Here is a 14,181-nt window from a genome sequence, read left to right on the forward strand (position 1 = left end):
ACTGCCGGGTTTAGACCTCTCCCTCACATTGCCGGGTTTAGGTTTCACCCTCACACTGCCGGGTTTAGACCTCTCCCTCACACTGCCAGGTTTAGGCCTCTCACTCACACTGTTGAGTTTAGGTTTCACCCTCAGACGGCCGGGTTTAGGCCTCTCCCTCACACTGCCAGGTTTAAGCCTCTCCCTCACATTATTGGGTTTAGGTTTCACCCTCAAACTGCCAGGTTTAGACCTCTCCCTCACATTGCCGGGTTTAGGTTTCACCCTCACACTGCCAGGTTTAGACCTCTCCCTCACACTAGGCAAAAGTGAGGACTGCAGATGCTGGAAACCAGAGTTTAGATCAGAGTGGTGCTGGAAAAGCACAACATGTCAGGCAGCATCCGAGGAGCAGGAAAATCGACCTGTTGCCAAAAGCCCTTCATCAGGAATATCCCTGATGAAGGGCTTTTGCCCAAAACGTCAATTTTCCTGCTCCTCAGATGCTGCTCTCCTTCAAAATGCCAAGTTTAGATCTCTCCCACACACTGCTGAGTTTAGGTTTCTCCCTCACACTGCCGAGTTTAAGGTTTCTCCCTCATACTGGGAGAAATTTCATAATGAAGGGCTTATGCCCAAAACATTGACTCGCATACTCCTCGGTTGCTGCCTGACCTGCTGTGCTTTTCCAGCGCCACACGTTTTGACACTTTCCCATCACACTGCCGAGTTTAGGCCTCACCCTCACACTGCTAAGTTTAGGCCTCTTCCTCACATTGCTGAGTTTCAGCTCTCCCTCATACTGCGAAGTTTAGGCCTCTCCCTCACACAGTCGGGTTTAGGCCTCTTCCTCACACAGACAGGTTTAGAGCTCTCCCTCACAGAGCGGATTTAGGTTTCACCCTCACACTGTCGAGTTTCGGCTTCTCCCTCATACTGCTGAGTTTAGGCCTCTCCCTCACAGCCAGGTTTAGATCTCTCGCTCACACTGTCGTGTTTAGGCCTCTCCTTCACATTGCTGGGTTTAGGCCTCTCCCTCACAATGCTGGGTTTAGGCCTCTCCTTCACACCGCCGAGTTTCAGCCTCTCCCTCATACTGCGAGGTTTAGGCCTCTCTCTCACACTGCTGAATTTAGGCCTCTCCCTCACACTGTCGGGTTTAGGCCTCTTCCTCAAACAGACAGGTTTAGACTTCTCACTCACACAGAGGGTTTAGGTTTCACCCTCACACTGCCAGGTTTAGGCCTCTCCCTCACACTGCCGGGTTTAGGTTTCACCCTCACACTACCAAGTTTAAGCTTCTCCCTCACACTACCGGGTTTAGGCATCTCCCTCACAGTGCCAGGTTTCGACCGCCCCATCACACTGCCAAGTTTAAGCTTCTCCCTCACATTGCCAAGTTTAGGCCTCTCCTGCACACTGCTGACTTTAGACCTCTCCCTCTCACGGCCAGGTTTAACCTCTCCCTCACGCAGCCTGGTTTAGATATCTCCCTCATGCAGCCAGGTTTAGGTTACACCCTCACACTGCCGGGTTTAGGCCTCTCCCTCACACCGCTGGGTTTAGACCTCTCCCTCACACTGTCGGGTGTAGGCCTCTCCCTCACACTGCCAGGTTTAGGTTTCACCCTCACACTGCTAGGTTGAGGCCTCTCCCTCACACTGCGAAGTTTAGGCTTCTCACTCACACTGCCAGGTTTAGGCCTCTTCTCACACTGCCAGGTTTAGACCTCTCCCTCACACTGCCAGGTTTAGGCCTCTCCTTCACATTGCCGGGTTTAGACCTCTCCCTCAAACTGCCGGGTTTAGGCCTCTCCCTCACATTGCCAGGTTTAGACCTCTCCCTCCCACTGCGAAGTTTAGGCTTCTCACTCACACTGCCGGGTTTAGGCCTCTTCTCACTCTGCCGGGTTTAGACCTCTCCCTCACACTGCCAGGTTTAGGCCTCTCCTTCACATTGCCGGGTTTAGGCCTCTCCCTCACACTGTGGGGTTTAGGCCTCTCCCTCACACTGCTGGGTTTAGGTTTCACCCTCACACTGCCAGCTTTAGGCTTCTCACTCACACTGCCGGGTTTAGGTCTGTTCTCACACTGCCAGGTGTGGACCTCTCCCTCACACTGCCGGGTTTAGGCCTCTTCTCACACTGCCGGATTTAGACCTCTCCCTCACACTGCCAGGTTTAGGCCTCTTGTCACACTGCCAGATTTAGACCTTTCCCTCACACTGCTGGGTTTAGGCCTCTCCCTCACATTGCCGGGTTTAGACCTCCCCCTCACACTGCCAGGTTTAGGCCTCTCCCTCACATTGCCGGGTTTAGACCTCCTCATCACACTGCCAAGTTTAGGCATCTCACTCACACTGCTGGGTTTAGCCCTCTCCCTCATACTATCGGGTTTAGATTTCACCCTCACACTGCCAGGTTTAGGCCTCTCCCTCACACTGCGAAGTTTAGGCTTCTCATTCACACTGCCGGGTTTAGGGCCTCTTCTCATATTGACGGGTTTAGACCTCTCCCTCACACTGCCGGGTTTAGGCCTCTCCCTCACACTGCCGAGTTTAGGCCTTTCCCTCACACAGCCGGGTTTAGGCCTCTCCCTCACACTGTCGGGTTTAGGCCTCTCCCTCACATTGCCAGATTTATACCTCCCCATCACACTGTCAGGTTTAGGCTTCTCCCACGCACTGCCGGGTTTAGACCTCTCACTCACATTGGCAGGTTTAGACCACCCCATCACACTGCCAAGTTTCGGCTTCTCCCTCATATTGCCGAGTTTAGGCCTCTCCCGCACACTGCTGACTTTAGACCTCTCCCTCTCACAGCCAGGTTTACACCTCTCCCTCACACTGCCGGGTTTAGACCTCTCTCTTACACTGCTGAGTTTATGCCTCTCCCTCACATTGCGGGGTTTAGACCTCTCCCTCACATTGCCGGGTTTAGACCTCCCCATCACACTGCCAAGTTTATGCGTCTCCTTTACAGTGCCGAGTTTAGGCCTCTCCCTCACATTACTGGGTTTAGGCCTCTCCCTCACACTATTGGGTTTAGGCTTCACCCTCACAATGCCGGGTTTAGACCTCTCCCTCACACTGTCGAGTTTAGACCTCTCCCTCATGCAGCCTGGTATAGGCCTTTCCCTCACGCAGCCAGGTTTAGGTTTCACCCTCATACTGCTGGGTTTAGACCTCTTCCTCACACTGCTGAGTTAATGCCCTTCCTTCAGACGGCTGGGTTTAGACCTCTCCCTCACATGGCCGGATTTAGACCTCTCCTTCACATGGCCGCGTTTAGACCTCTCCTTCACATGGCCACGTTTAGACCTCTCCTTCACATGGCCACGTTTAGACCTCTCTCACACAGTCAAGAATGTGTATCAGCTCTTTCTAGATTGATTCAAACAGAGCTGAACTTATGGCGACTTGATGTTGCATCAATTTACATCTACAGAGAACTGATCACATGATATTAAATTACTTATATGACATATGTATTAGTACAAACATATATTAAAAATGATTGTACTGAACACTCTGACAAATATGAAGGTAATCAGTATCAGTAACAAAATGGTGCTGAGAAATTAATGGGGTTAGTGACTAACCAATCACCAGCACCTGATGATCTCCATGCCAGAGTCCTAAAGGAAGTAACCCTGGGATAGAGTGTTGGGGATTGGGTGGTGGGGTTTTAAGAATAATGCACAGCCAGTTTCTCCAAGGGTCCATCAGAACTCAGCATTACATTCTGTTTCTCATCGAACTGAAACATAAAAGGATAGCAAAGACTGATTGAAGTCCTTTGTGGTTTTTTTAAAATAAGATGTACAAATGGCAATGATCACTCCAAAGGATTTTATAATTTACAAGTAAGAATCTATCCTCTACATAGCTTATAACATTACAGTCTGCAATTCAAAGTGCTGGAAATCCTCAGCATACCTGGCTTGAAAAAAGAACAGATCACCGTGGATGGGTTTATGAATAGGAAGGATTTAGGCCAAGTGCTGGAAAATGGCACCAGGTCAGATGCTGTCTGATCGGCATGGATAAATTGGACTGAAGGGTCAGTTTCCATGCTGTAAGATTCTATGACTCTAATTAAATAACTGGGATGAAGGTAGAAGGGCTGGTGAACCAAAGAGGAGCCAGATCAGAACTGCACCTGAAACATTCCCAATCCCTTGGGAATTTCCCAGGCCAAATTACGGAACCAGAGCAGTTGTTCACTGCTGAGACAGGCAGCCAGTTGTTCCACTGAAGTAAAACAAAGAACTAGGAGAAAGTGAGCACTGCAGATGCTGGAGATCAGAGTTGAGAGTGTGGTGCTGGAAAAGCACTGCGAGTCAGGCAGCATCCGAGGAGCAGGAGATTCGAAGTTTCAGGCAAGAGTTCTTCAACTGGAATGAGGCCACACACTCGACACTAAAACGAAGAACTGCAGATGCTGGAGATCTGAACCCAAAACTGAAATTCCAGGAGATGCTCTGCAGTCTGTGGGAAGAAAGTATAGTTAACATTTCAAGTCTGGGACTCTTCATCATGACAAGCTCACTTAGGGACAATTTTGTTAAGGCGACCATATGTTCCCAATGTGAACCTGTTCTCCTCTCTGTGCAGAGGTCAGCATCACCTTCACATCAGTCTCATGGGAGCAGGCAGGGTGTCATCAGGACTGAATGCTCCACGACCCAACAACAGAGCTACAGAGAGGAACGTCTGCAGGATGGTTCAGTTATCACATCTTTGCAGGTGGCTGAAGGCCCCTCAATGTTGAGGCATTCCAATATTGGCATGCCCAGTGATACTGTCAGCCAGACAGCTAGAATCACTACTGGCCCTTTGATTGGGGTTTCCATTTTGACAGATCAGCCAGCATCATTAATAGGATGGCAAGCACTGAAATAGCGGGTTAGGAGAGCACCTCCTGGAAGGATGTGCTGGTGAACATACTGAGGATATGGAAGGTTCAGGGTCCCTACATGTGCCTAATATTGGAATCCTCTTACCCATGGGAAAATCCTACTATGATGTTTCTGCAGAACTGCTTCGACAGAAAGACCATGGACTTGAAATGTTAACATTTTCTCTCCACAACTGCTGCCTTAAATGCTGAGTATTTCCAGCATTTCCCTTCTGTTTTTATTTCAGATTTGCAGCATCCACATTATTTTGATTTTGTATTACATTCTAAGAATCACTGCTTCATGCTGTGGTGATTAGGCCTGGTGTGTTCCAGTGTGCATGATGAATTAGAAATTTTATTTTCGCTTGTTTAGTGCCCTTGTTTAGTTCCTCGAGTACCCCATTTTAAAAAAATGACCAGCAGTAAAGTTTTAGTCTTAAACAAGATAAAAGTTAGTTCCTTACACGATTGCTGAATTTTATTAAGAAAATCATAAATAAATTATAAGCTAAAATATAGAAACAGAGATTAAAAGTGGGTTTAGATAAGTGATATTTTTAGAGATGAAAGTCATCATTGCAGGCTATTTACTTGTTTGAAGGTTTCTTTTTCTGAAGTGAAGGCGTTAAAAACGTGAAGTTAGTATACTGAATGGGCTCTCAAATTCTTAACATTCGCCTGTGCCTGTGTTTTTGTTTTTGCCGCTGTTTACCTATTATTTACTTATCTGTGTTACTTAACTCTGTGATCTGCCTCGGTACACGTGACAATAAATTCAATTCAATTAATTCAGTAATTGCGATAGCTTTGAGATTTCCCCCACAGTGGACTGAGCAGAATGTGCTGTGGAAGATAATGAAGGCTCCTTCATTTCCCTTTAAGTTGAGGCAGTCTGATTCAGTACAACAATTCTAAGTTAGTTTCCCCTATACTACCTCCCTGTTGAAAATTCTCTCTCTCTTTCGCTCTCTCTCTGTCTCTCTTGCTGTCTCTCAGGTTTCTTCTTGGCACAACCGATGCAAAATGGTTACTGAATTAACGTTAATTAATTATTGTGCCAGAGAGCAAAGTCAATTACGCTGGAATTTCCTGTGATGACCTTCCAGTCTCCTGTTTTCTCAGAGGCTTTGAATTCTAACACGTCCACACCGATCCTCCGAAGAGTAACCCACCCAGACCCACTTCCCTCTAACTAATGCATCAAACACTATGGGCAATTTAGCATGGCCAATTCACCTGGCCTCCACATTAGAAGGACCCACTGTGTTGTCCAAGAGTTAATCTAATTCTAAATGTTTCCCTTTGTGAATAATGTTGAGATAACCCAACAGTCTGCCTGCTTTTTGGGCTGTTGTGAATCCACAAGAGCAGTTACGTGACTTTCAGGAGTCATCTTGTGTGATTCCCTCTCCATCTTTATAGACAGGTTAGCCTCCCTTACAGAATATGTAATAATGTAATAACTCAGTAATGACAATTTGAATACTACTGATATTGATGAAATGATACAGAAGTAGGGAATCTCTATGGACTACACATCAGTAAAATTAAACTTTACAGCAATTGGATTTATTGCAAATGAGGGACACATAGTTTCATTGCAGCTTTTGTGGGCTCGCCAATATAAGCATTGTATTATGCAGCTTGTATTCCTGATGATTAATGAAGTTATTTTAACTGTCACCATATATCACATTCAAAGGAAGGTTTTGACGCATTTTACAATGGTTTATGTGAAGGAATAAGTGGTTACCATCAAAGTATCTGCCTCTGCAATGCTGCCATTTATACAAGTACATCACTTAAATTGCTTTAGGTCCTTATCACTCCTGCATTAGCCAAGAGTTATTTCATATAAAACTCTTTGTAGCTGCTGTGGGAGCCAAATGTTTTGCATGTAGTTTACTGGTCAGTGTAACGTTAATGTCTCAACATTAAATTTAAAATGCAGCCTTTAAAAAAATGTCAAACAGAGTGAAATGTTTCTTTGATGCTCATCCCTCAGCTTGAAAAACATTTGCACCATGAATTGCTGGAGGTGTGAGCTAGAGATGGGACAGTGAAGCTGTGGTGGGTGATAAGATTAACAGAATGTCTCTCTCACCTTTGAACTTTGCCAATTGAGAAAGAAACAGAGGAACAGCAGAAAAGGAAATTGGGTGAATTTGAGTCAAATCTTGTCCAGAATAGGAAGGAAAGATTGGATGAAAGAAGTTAGTGTAGACATTAAGGACATGCGCCAGACGTACACAGAACAGATATTGTGACATCAGTCATTGTGTGTCATTGACAGAGACATTCTAGACCTCATTGCTCCTGTTGCCATTCACTCAAGGGCTCTCACAGTGGAACAGAATTAGATTCCCTACAGTGGGGAAACAGGCCCTTCGGCCCAACAAGTCCACACTGACCCTCTGAAGATTAACCCACCCAGACTCACTTCCCTCTAACACTATGGGCAATTTAGCATGACCAATTCACCTGGCCTGCACATCTTTGTGATTTTGGGAGGAAACCAGAGCACCCAGAGGAAACCCACACAGACACGGGGAGAATGTGCAAACTCCACACAGACAGTTGCCCAAGGCTGGAATCGAACCTGGGTCCCTGATGCTATGAGGCAGCAGTGCTAACCACTGAGCCATCGGGCTGTCCCACTGAGAAGCACACTCCAATAGCACAATTTAAAAGAAACATCAATTCGTTTCATGTTTATTGTAGTTCCATTGGTTCTGTTTGAGTTTCCCAAAAGTTGATGGAGTTGATAGAGAGGCATGCACTCATGGGGAAGACCTTAATTGAGAAGGATTCCGGATGGTCCACCTGCTCCCCTTACATTTTAATGTCACTGGGGCTGTAACATGGGAGGGAGATGTAGCAGAAGGTGAACAGAAGTTCACACTGAATGGAGGAAGTGGAGAAGGACCAGGGTTATAGTAACATAGAATCCCTACAACATGGAAGCTGGCCATTCAGCCCATTGAGTTCAGATCAATCCTCCAAACAGTGTCCCACCCAGACCCACCCCATTCCCTGGAACCCTGCATTTCCCATGGCCAATGCATCTAATCTGCTCAACTTTGGACTGTGGGAGAAAACTGGAGCAGCCAAAAGAAACCCATGCAGACATGGGGAGAATGTGCAAACTCCACACAGTCGCCTGAGGGTGGAATCAAACTCGGGTCCCTGGTGCTGTGAGGCAGCAGTGTTAACCACTGAGCCACCATGCTGCCCACAAAACATCAATTCTTCGCACTCAATCTGAGCATGGAGCAGTTTTGCTATCATTGACACTTAATAAAATAGGTGTGCACAGATCAAGTCACCATTGACAAATGAGGCCTGCAATCTCAGAGCTGCAGTAGGATGGCACTGCCAGGTGAATATGGTCCTAATCTTCTGACAATGGGAGGTTTCTAGGCAGGAGCATCATGCGTGTCATTGTTCATTGCTGCCCATGTGAAGATCCAACACTTATGGTCAGGAAAGGAGAACTCTTTGTGCTTTCACTGAAAAGGTAATATCAGTCTGAGTGTGCAAATGCCTTGGCCAGGATAGTGGGCTTCCCCATTTTGCAGTTTGCCATTGAATGCACATTGGTGGTTTTATGAGTGTCACATTTCAATGCCAAGATATACAGAATTTGCAAAGGTTGCCACACACTAAATGAGTAGCAGGGTGGGTGTGAATATGCTCAGCACATCATGGTGGTGAATGCTCACTATCCTGGCAGCAGTTTGGATATTTTCATTCTGCTCAAATCCACTGTTCCTTGTCTTTTAGCCACTAAATCAATCCAAAGAGTTGGGCGTCAAGGGCGATTGGTTGAACACTAGTTCATGGCATGCAATGGATGGTCAGCATGCATATAATGAAAGTCATTCTGTTTCCTAAAACATCACTGTGAAGATGATTGGGGACAGCAGTAATGGTTATATAGCCAATGATTATAATGCTGGAGGATCTCTGCATTACTCACTGGAGTGGAAAAGAGGAGGAGGGAGGGTAGAGACAGCCAGTACATCAGTGATCCCTCATCTGAATGGAATCATAGAATCCCCGCAGGATGGAAAGAGACCATTCAGCCCATCGAGTGTGTACCGATGCTCTGAACAGCATCCCACCCAGACCCACCTCCCACCCTATCCCTGTAACCCTGCATTTTCCATGGCCAATCCATCGAGACTGCACATCCCTGGACCACGGGAGGAAACTGAGCACCCGACGAATCCCACACAGACACAGGGAGAATGTGCAAATTCCCCACAGACGATACAAATCCTGAGGACATAACCCCAAATTCACACTGTATAACCAGTCACATGCTTACCTTCCCTTAGTTACAGATAATCACAGCATCCTCTTGGCCACAATCTTGAAATACAAATCAATACAAGACATCCAGTCCAAAAATAATTTTGTCCACAAACAATCTGCAATTCCATGTAAAAATCAACAATGCATTCCTGTGCATTCTTTTAGCGCCTGTCTAGAATTGTCTTTGCTTGACACCATGTTACCTCATGGTTTTGGCATGGTTAGTGGAAGCTCATAGATTATCACTGGGAAGGACTATGTAAGTGATCTAGCAGAATGTCTTCGAGTAGTGTACAGCCCAGCTTCAGGCTGTAGCACCTTGGCAAGAGCAGCAGTAGTATGGATACTGAGGGAGCACAAATGTTGCCATCCCAAGGGGGCACAGAAAGCCCCTTTGAGTACCCACAGCTGCAACTTGAGTGCACAAGGCGACAATCCACTTGTCAACTCAGCAGGTACTCACCCAACTCTGTGATTGGCATGACTCATTTGAAACCAAGCCCCCAGTGCCCTACTTATGGAGTCATCACAAATCTGAAAGTGTCGTCAAACTGTCCAAAGTCCCCAGTTTACCTGACTGACAACTCAGATTAAAGGTAAATGCTCACCAGCTTTTTCTACTTTACGAGAAAATAACATATCACAAACAAATGATCTTTTCACCAAGGAAGTATGATTTGATAGCTTAAAACTCTCCAGGTAAAATTCTACCCCTTCTCAAATTCCTCCTTTACAATCTGACAGAAACACAAAGATAGACATGAAATGGATATAAAGGTTTGAAAAAAAGCAACAAAGCAAAAACCAAGGAAACAGTTCAATAGCACTGGTCTGGGCAATTGATTTCAATGTTGTCTTTCACTGCTTTTCAATTCTTTGATATTGACGCAAGTTTTTTGCACATTTCAGCCTTTTGCTTATTAGTTGAGACTTACTTTTCCTTTCAAAGTCTCTGAAGGTGGTTTAATTCTCTTTCAAAAGGGGAAAAGCAGAGAGAGGTGAGTGGAAGACCACCCAGCTGTAACTGGAGACTTCCTGATATGTCCTCACAGAGATTTGTGATACTTTCTCTTTGCAAGCTAGATGTTTCTGCAGCACTGGCCCCACACACGCCATGGGCACCAGTTCAGGAGCTAATCCCCTACTGCAGACTTATTGCCTCAGTGCTGTCGGCTTTCAGTCTCACTGTTCCAGGAAAAGGCAACATTAAATACAACTCACAATGTCCTCCAGTAAACATGGTTTTTCTTACAAGCCACAGCTAGCTTGCTGCACAGTGTCCTTGTTTGAAAGTTGAATCTTCCATTTTTAGGCCACATTCCAGAAATGAAGGAAATAAAAAGATGTGAGCTTCGCAGTGACAGTATTTTCTCTTCATGCCAAGTCGGTATCTGAGTTGGCAGCTATTAGTGTGAGAGCGAGTGATAGTGATTTATTTTCACCAGTCTCCTGTTCTTCTTGGATTTCAGACTTCTGCAGTTCTCATCCAAATGGTAATTCTTGTCTATCTGAAAGGATAAAATCACAATGGTGGTTTTGAAATTATGGAAGGAGAGAGGGAAAAGCAAGAGGGTGTATGCTCATATGGTATACCACATAGGATTGTTAGGTAATGGGAAGTGGGATTTTAGAAGGTGGATTAGGGAGGAATGCACCATCACTTACAATAATGTCAGCTCCACTAATAGCCACTACCTCAGTGCTTGTTCCAATGATGCAGGTACTGGCTCCGTGATACAGAACCCTTCCAGCTAAGTGCCACTACCTTCAGCTGTATCTAACCTTGTCTTGCAAGAGAGAAGGGCATGTGACTATAGGTGTACTGCAATGTCATTGGCGATGAGCCGGCCACAGTTGAAGAGCCGAGATCGTTTCAAAGTAGACAAATGCAGATGTGTAGCTTGCTGCGGTGCTAAGAGTGGAAGGGTGGAGGATGGAAATGACTGCTGGGTATGGATCATGCTTGAGAGAAAATGGTGTTGGGTCATTGAAAGGGGAAAGGTGAATGTGTGTCGAACTACAGTCAGACTATATAGTGGTTCCTTTGCAAGGATGTAAGATCCGAATATACATCCAGCAATATTAACCTGCTGTGTGAGATTAGTGAACTTTTTGAAGCACTACATCTTGGGACTAGACTACTCGCCTTGACATTTAGGTCATTTCTTCTCATTGTCTGTTAGAAATGCCTTACAGCTCCCTGTGGCACTCGCCTCCTGTACTACTGCCTCCAGTGTGCAACAGAGAACCTCAGGACACATTGTCTGACCCACTGCTTTATGTTTATTTCTCTGTCGACAAATTGATTGCTATTTATTCCTGAAGAAGGGCTTATGCCTGAAACGTCGATTCTCCTGCTCCTTGGATGCTGCCTGACCTGCTGCGCTTTTCCAGCAACACATTTTTCAGCTCTGATCTCCAGCATCTGCAGTCCTCACCTTCTCCCTGCTATTTAACCAGTTCCAACTACTCAGCCACAAGGCTTTAAATAGTGTGGACTATATAGGAGTTTCTACCTTTGTTCAAATTTGGCTGTGCTTTTCAGGTCATTCAGCATCACTATTGTCCAAAGAAGCAAGCAGCATGAAATTTGCCAGCTACCTGCAGTGCTATGTCCAGGTGAGGGTTAAGTGTGCATCGGTTGAGATTCTCCAGCTTCTAGCCCAAGTGTGGGGTTGACAGTGTTTCTCCCCCAGCAACGAGAAAGCTCATCCAATCAGCTGGCAAAGAGCTGAATTTCTCAGTGAATCTCAGGCATCGACACTAAAGGGCTGCCTTGCCACACTCTGATGGCCACTTAGAGCCTGGCAACGTCTGGGTCCAAGAGCCAGTCACTGGAAGCCCAGTCTTCAGAAGGTCACTCCTCATGGGTGAGAGGGCAGGAAGAGGTTGACTTTCAGTGGCCCTGATCCAGTCGGAGCACATGGGGGCCTCAAACCACACCTCCCCTCCAATCTGCCAAGCCTGCCACCTAAAGTGGACATTTTTCTCACTTGCCAGGAGCACAGATATCTCAGCTGATGGGAGTTGAGGCCTTTGTGGAACTTAGCAATTCATTGCTGAATATCAAGGTGGTGGTGGGTGTGGTGGGGAGTGATGGTTGGGGTGGGAGGCTGCGAGCATCCCTTCAGTGCCAATCAGCTCAATTATTTCCCATTCTCACTCCTTGCTGTCTTTAGGGAAGTGGGAAATTGCACTCCATATCAAAACTGATTCTTAGCCTCATGCAGTCTTTCCCCTCAGTGAGAAAATCATCACGTCTGAAGAATCTGAAGAAAAATTTTAATTGGCAACTCTTAGAAATGATCAGTACACTTGGTCTTCCCAGATTTGCTTCTATGTTGTATACATTCCGCTATATTCACAATAAATTGCAAAGCCATATTTACAGGTTGGTTATGAATTTATTGCTTTCAAAGCATGGCTTCTCATTCTTGCTGTTCAGGCCAGGTTCAAACAGCATCTTTGGACATTGTTTTGGAATTTTGTAGTTTGTTTCTTTGACTAATTTAGTGACTGCTTTACACTACATCAAAATGTTCCTAAAATCCTGAGGGAGCCCTGCATCTTAGCTTGTCAAAGAATGTGGCAGAGATTCCATCAACTTGGCCATTTAGAAAACAGCCCTTGTATAACCAACATGGAAATCTCACTGTACCTAGTCTAGTTGGTGTGAAATGAGTATCTGGGCAAATTACTCTTGCATAACTAGTTTGTTCATTGTGTTCAAATTTGGAAATATCATGCTGCATTAACTTTAATTTACAGTATGCAGCACTTCAGAATTAAAGCACTGCCTTGCTAGAGAATATCAAGCAAACTGTCCCTTCGATCACAACTCTCTTGTTTTAGGATATATCTGTGCAACAAATCAATGTTTTGGACAGGTAGGACAATGGGCTACAATTTGCTCTAACAGACCAAGTGCCATTACTTGAAGTTACCTTATACATTGAGCTTTTGAAATGTTTCACACAGCAAGCTGTTGTAAATGTGAACTGATGAACCCACAGTGAAGGACGTAGCGTCTCTGGTGACCTTAGTGAACAAGGCAACCAACTGAATAGCTCCTTCACCAATCAGACTGGAGGACTATGAAGTTAACATTGCAAGGACTGAAAAGGAAGTTTACATTCTTGGGGTTGCTGGGGGGGGGGGAAGGGGAGGGGGGAGCAGCTCCAATTTCAATTCAATTAATTCAATTCCAAATCAGAGCTCCTTGGTCTCTCCAACTTCTCATTTATAGCCTCCACTTAGCAAGAGAAATATCCTACAACAAAATATTGTAAAGTCTTAAGCCATTGTTTTCTATCTGGTCCTTCAACTCTTTCAGCTACATCAGTCTGGTTTAAATTGTTGTAATTTAAACCAGACTGCTAACAACTTAGGTGTCACTCCAAACCCAAGGTGAACTTTCTACCACACACCTACTCCACCACTAAAGCCAACAACTTCCAACACTATAAAGTCTTCAGACTCTATCCCCACCTCAGTTTATAGGCTTTTCTCAGTCTCATCCATGCCTTTCTTACCTTAAAGTCTACAAGGCATTCCTTGTCAGATGCCCATGTTTCAGATATTTTTGAATCAACCTGTTTACAGATGTCGTTTCAGACTGCTGAAGTAGATGGGATTTGAACCCAGGTCTCCTGATTCAGAGGGAGGGACATTTCCACTGGACCACAAGATCCTTACTGCCTATAGCTGATTCTCCTTAAACTTGAGGTCACTGACTATCCTGGTATTCAAGCCCAAACTCATACAAAGTTCCTGTTGGAAGAGGACTCCTTGCTCCAGCTCATCATGCTCTTAGATCTACCTGGTAGGTTTGCTGCCACTTTCTTTTTCTTTTCTGCTAGAAACTGAAAGGGCTCACTTGCTCTTGTGTGATCAAGTAATCTCATGGGAAGAAGGAAGGGGATTACAGTGATGCTGGAAATGCACAGCAGGTCAGGCAGCATCCATGGAGCAGGAAAATTGACGTT

The 14,181-nt window shown here is 45.4% G+C and overlaps 1 protein-coding gene across 1 annotated transcript; it reads right to left on the reverse strand.

Moving 5' to 3' along the window:
• Nucleotides 1–2,144: 2,144 nt before the first annotated feature.
• Nucleotides 2,145–3,146, reverse strand: LOC122560448 (MARCO-like protein). The gene has a single exon (XM_043711081.1). It carries the CDS (start codon nt 3,144–3,146, stop codon nt 2,145–2,147), a length of 1,002 nt encoding a protein of 333 aa, XP_043567016.1.
• Between the last annotated feature and the right edge of the window lie 11,035 nt (nt 3,147–14,181).

This window comes from Chiloscyllium plagiosum, chromosome 21, assembly GCF_004010195.1.
Source record: "Chiloscyllium plagiosum isolate BGI_BamShark_2017 chromosome 21, ASM401019v2, whole genome shotgun sequence".
NCBI lineage: Eukaryota > Metazoa > Chordata > Chondrichthyes > Orectolobiformes > Hemiscylliidae > Chiloscyllium > Chiloscyllium plagiosum.

Excerpts from the sequence above, each read along its gene's own strand:
- LOC122560448 (XM_043711081.1), bottom strand. The coding sequence starts at position 3,146 with ATGAGGGTGAAACCTAAACCTGGCTGCGTGAGGGAAAGGCCTATACCA.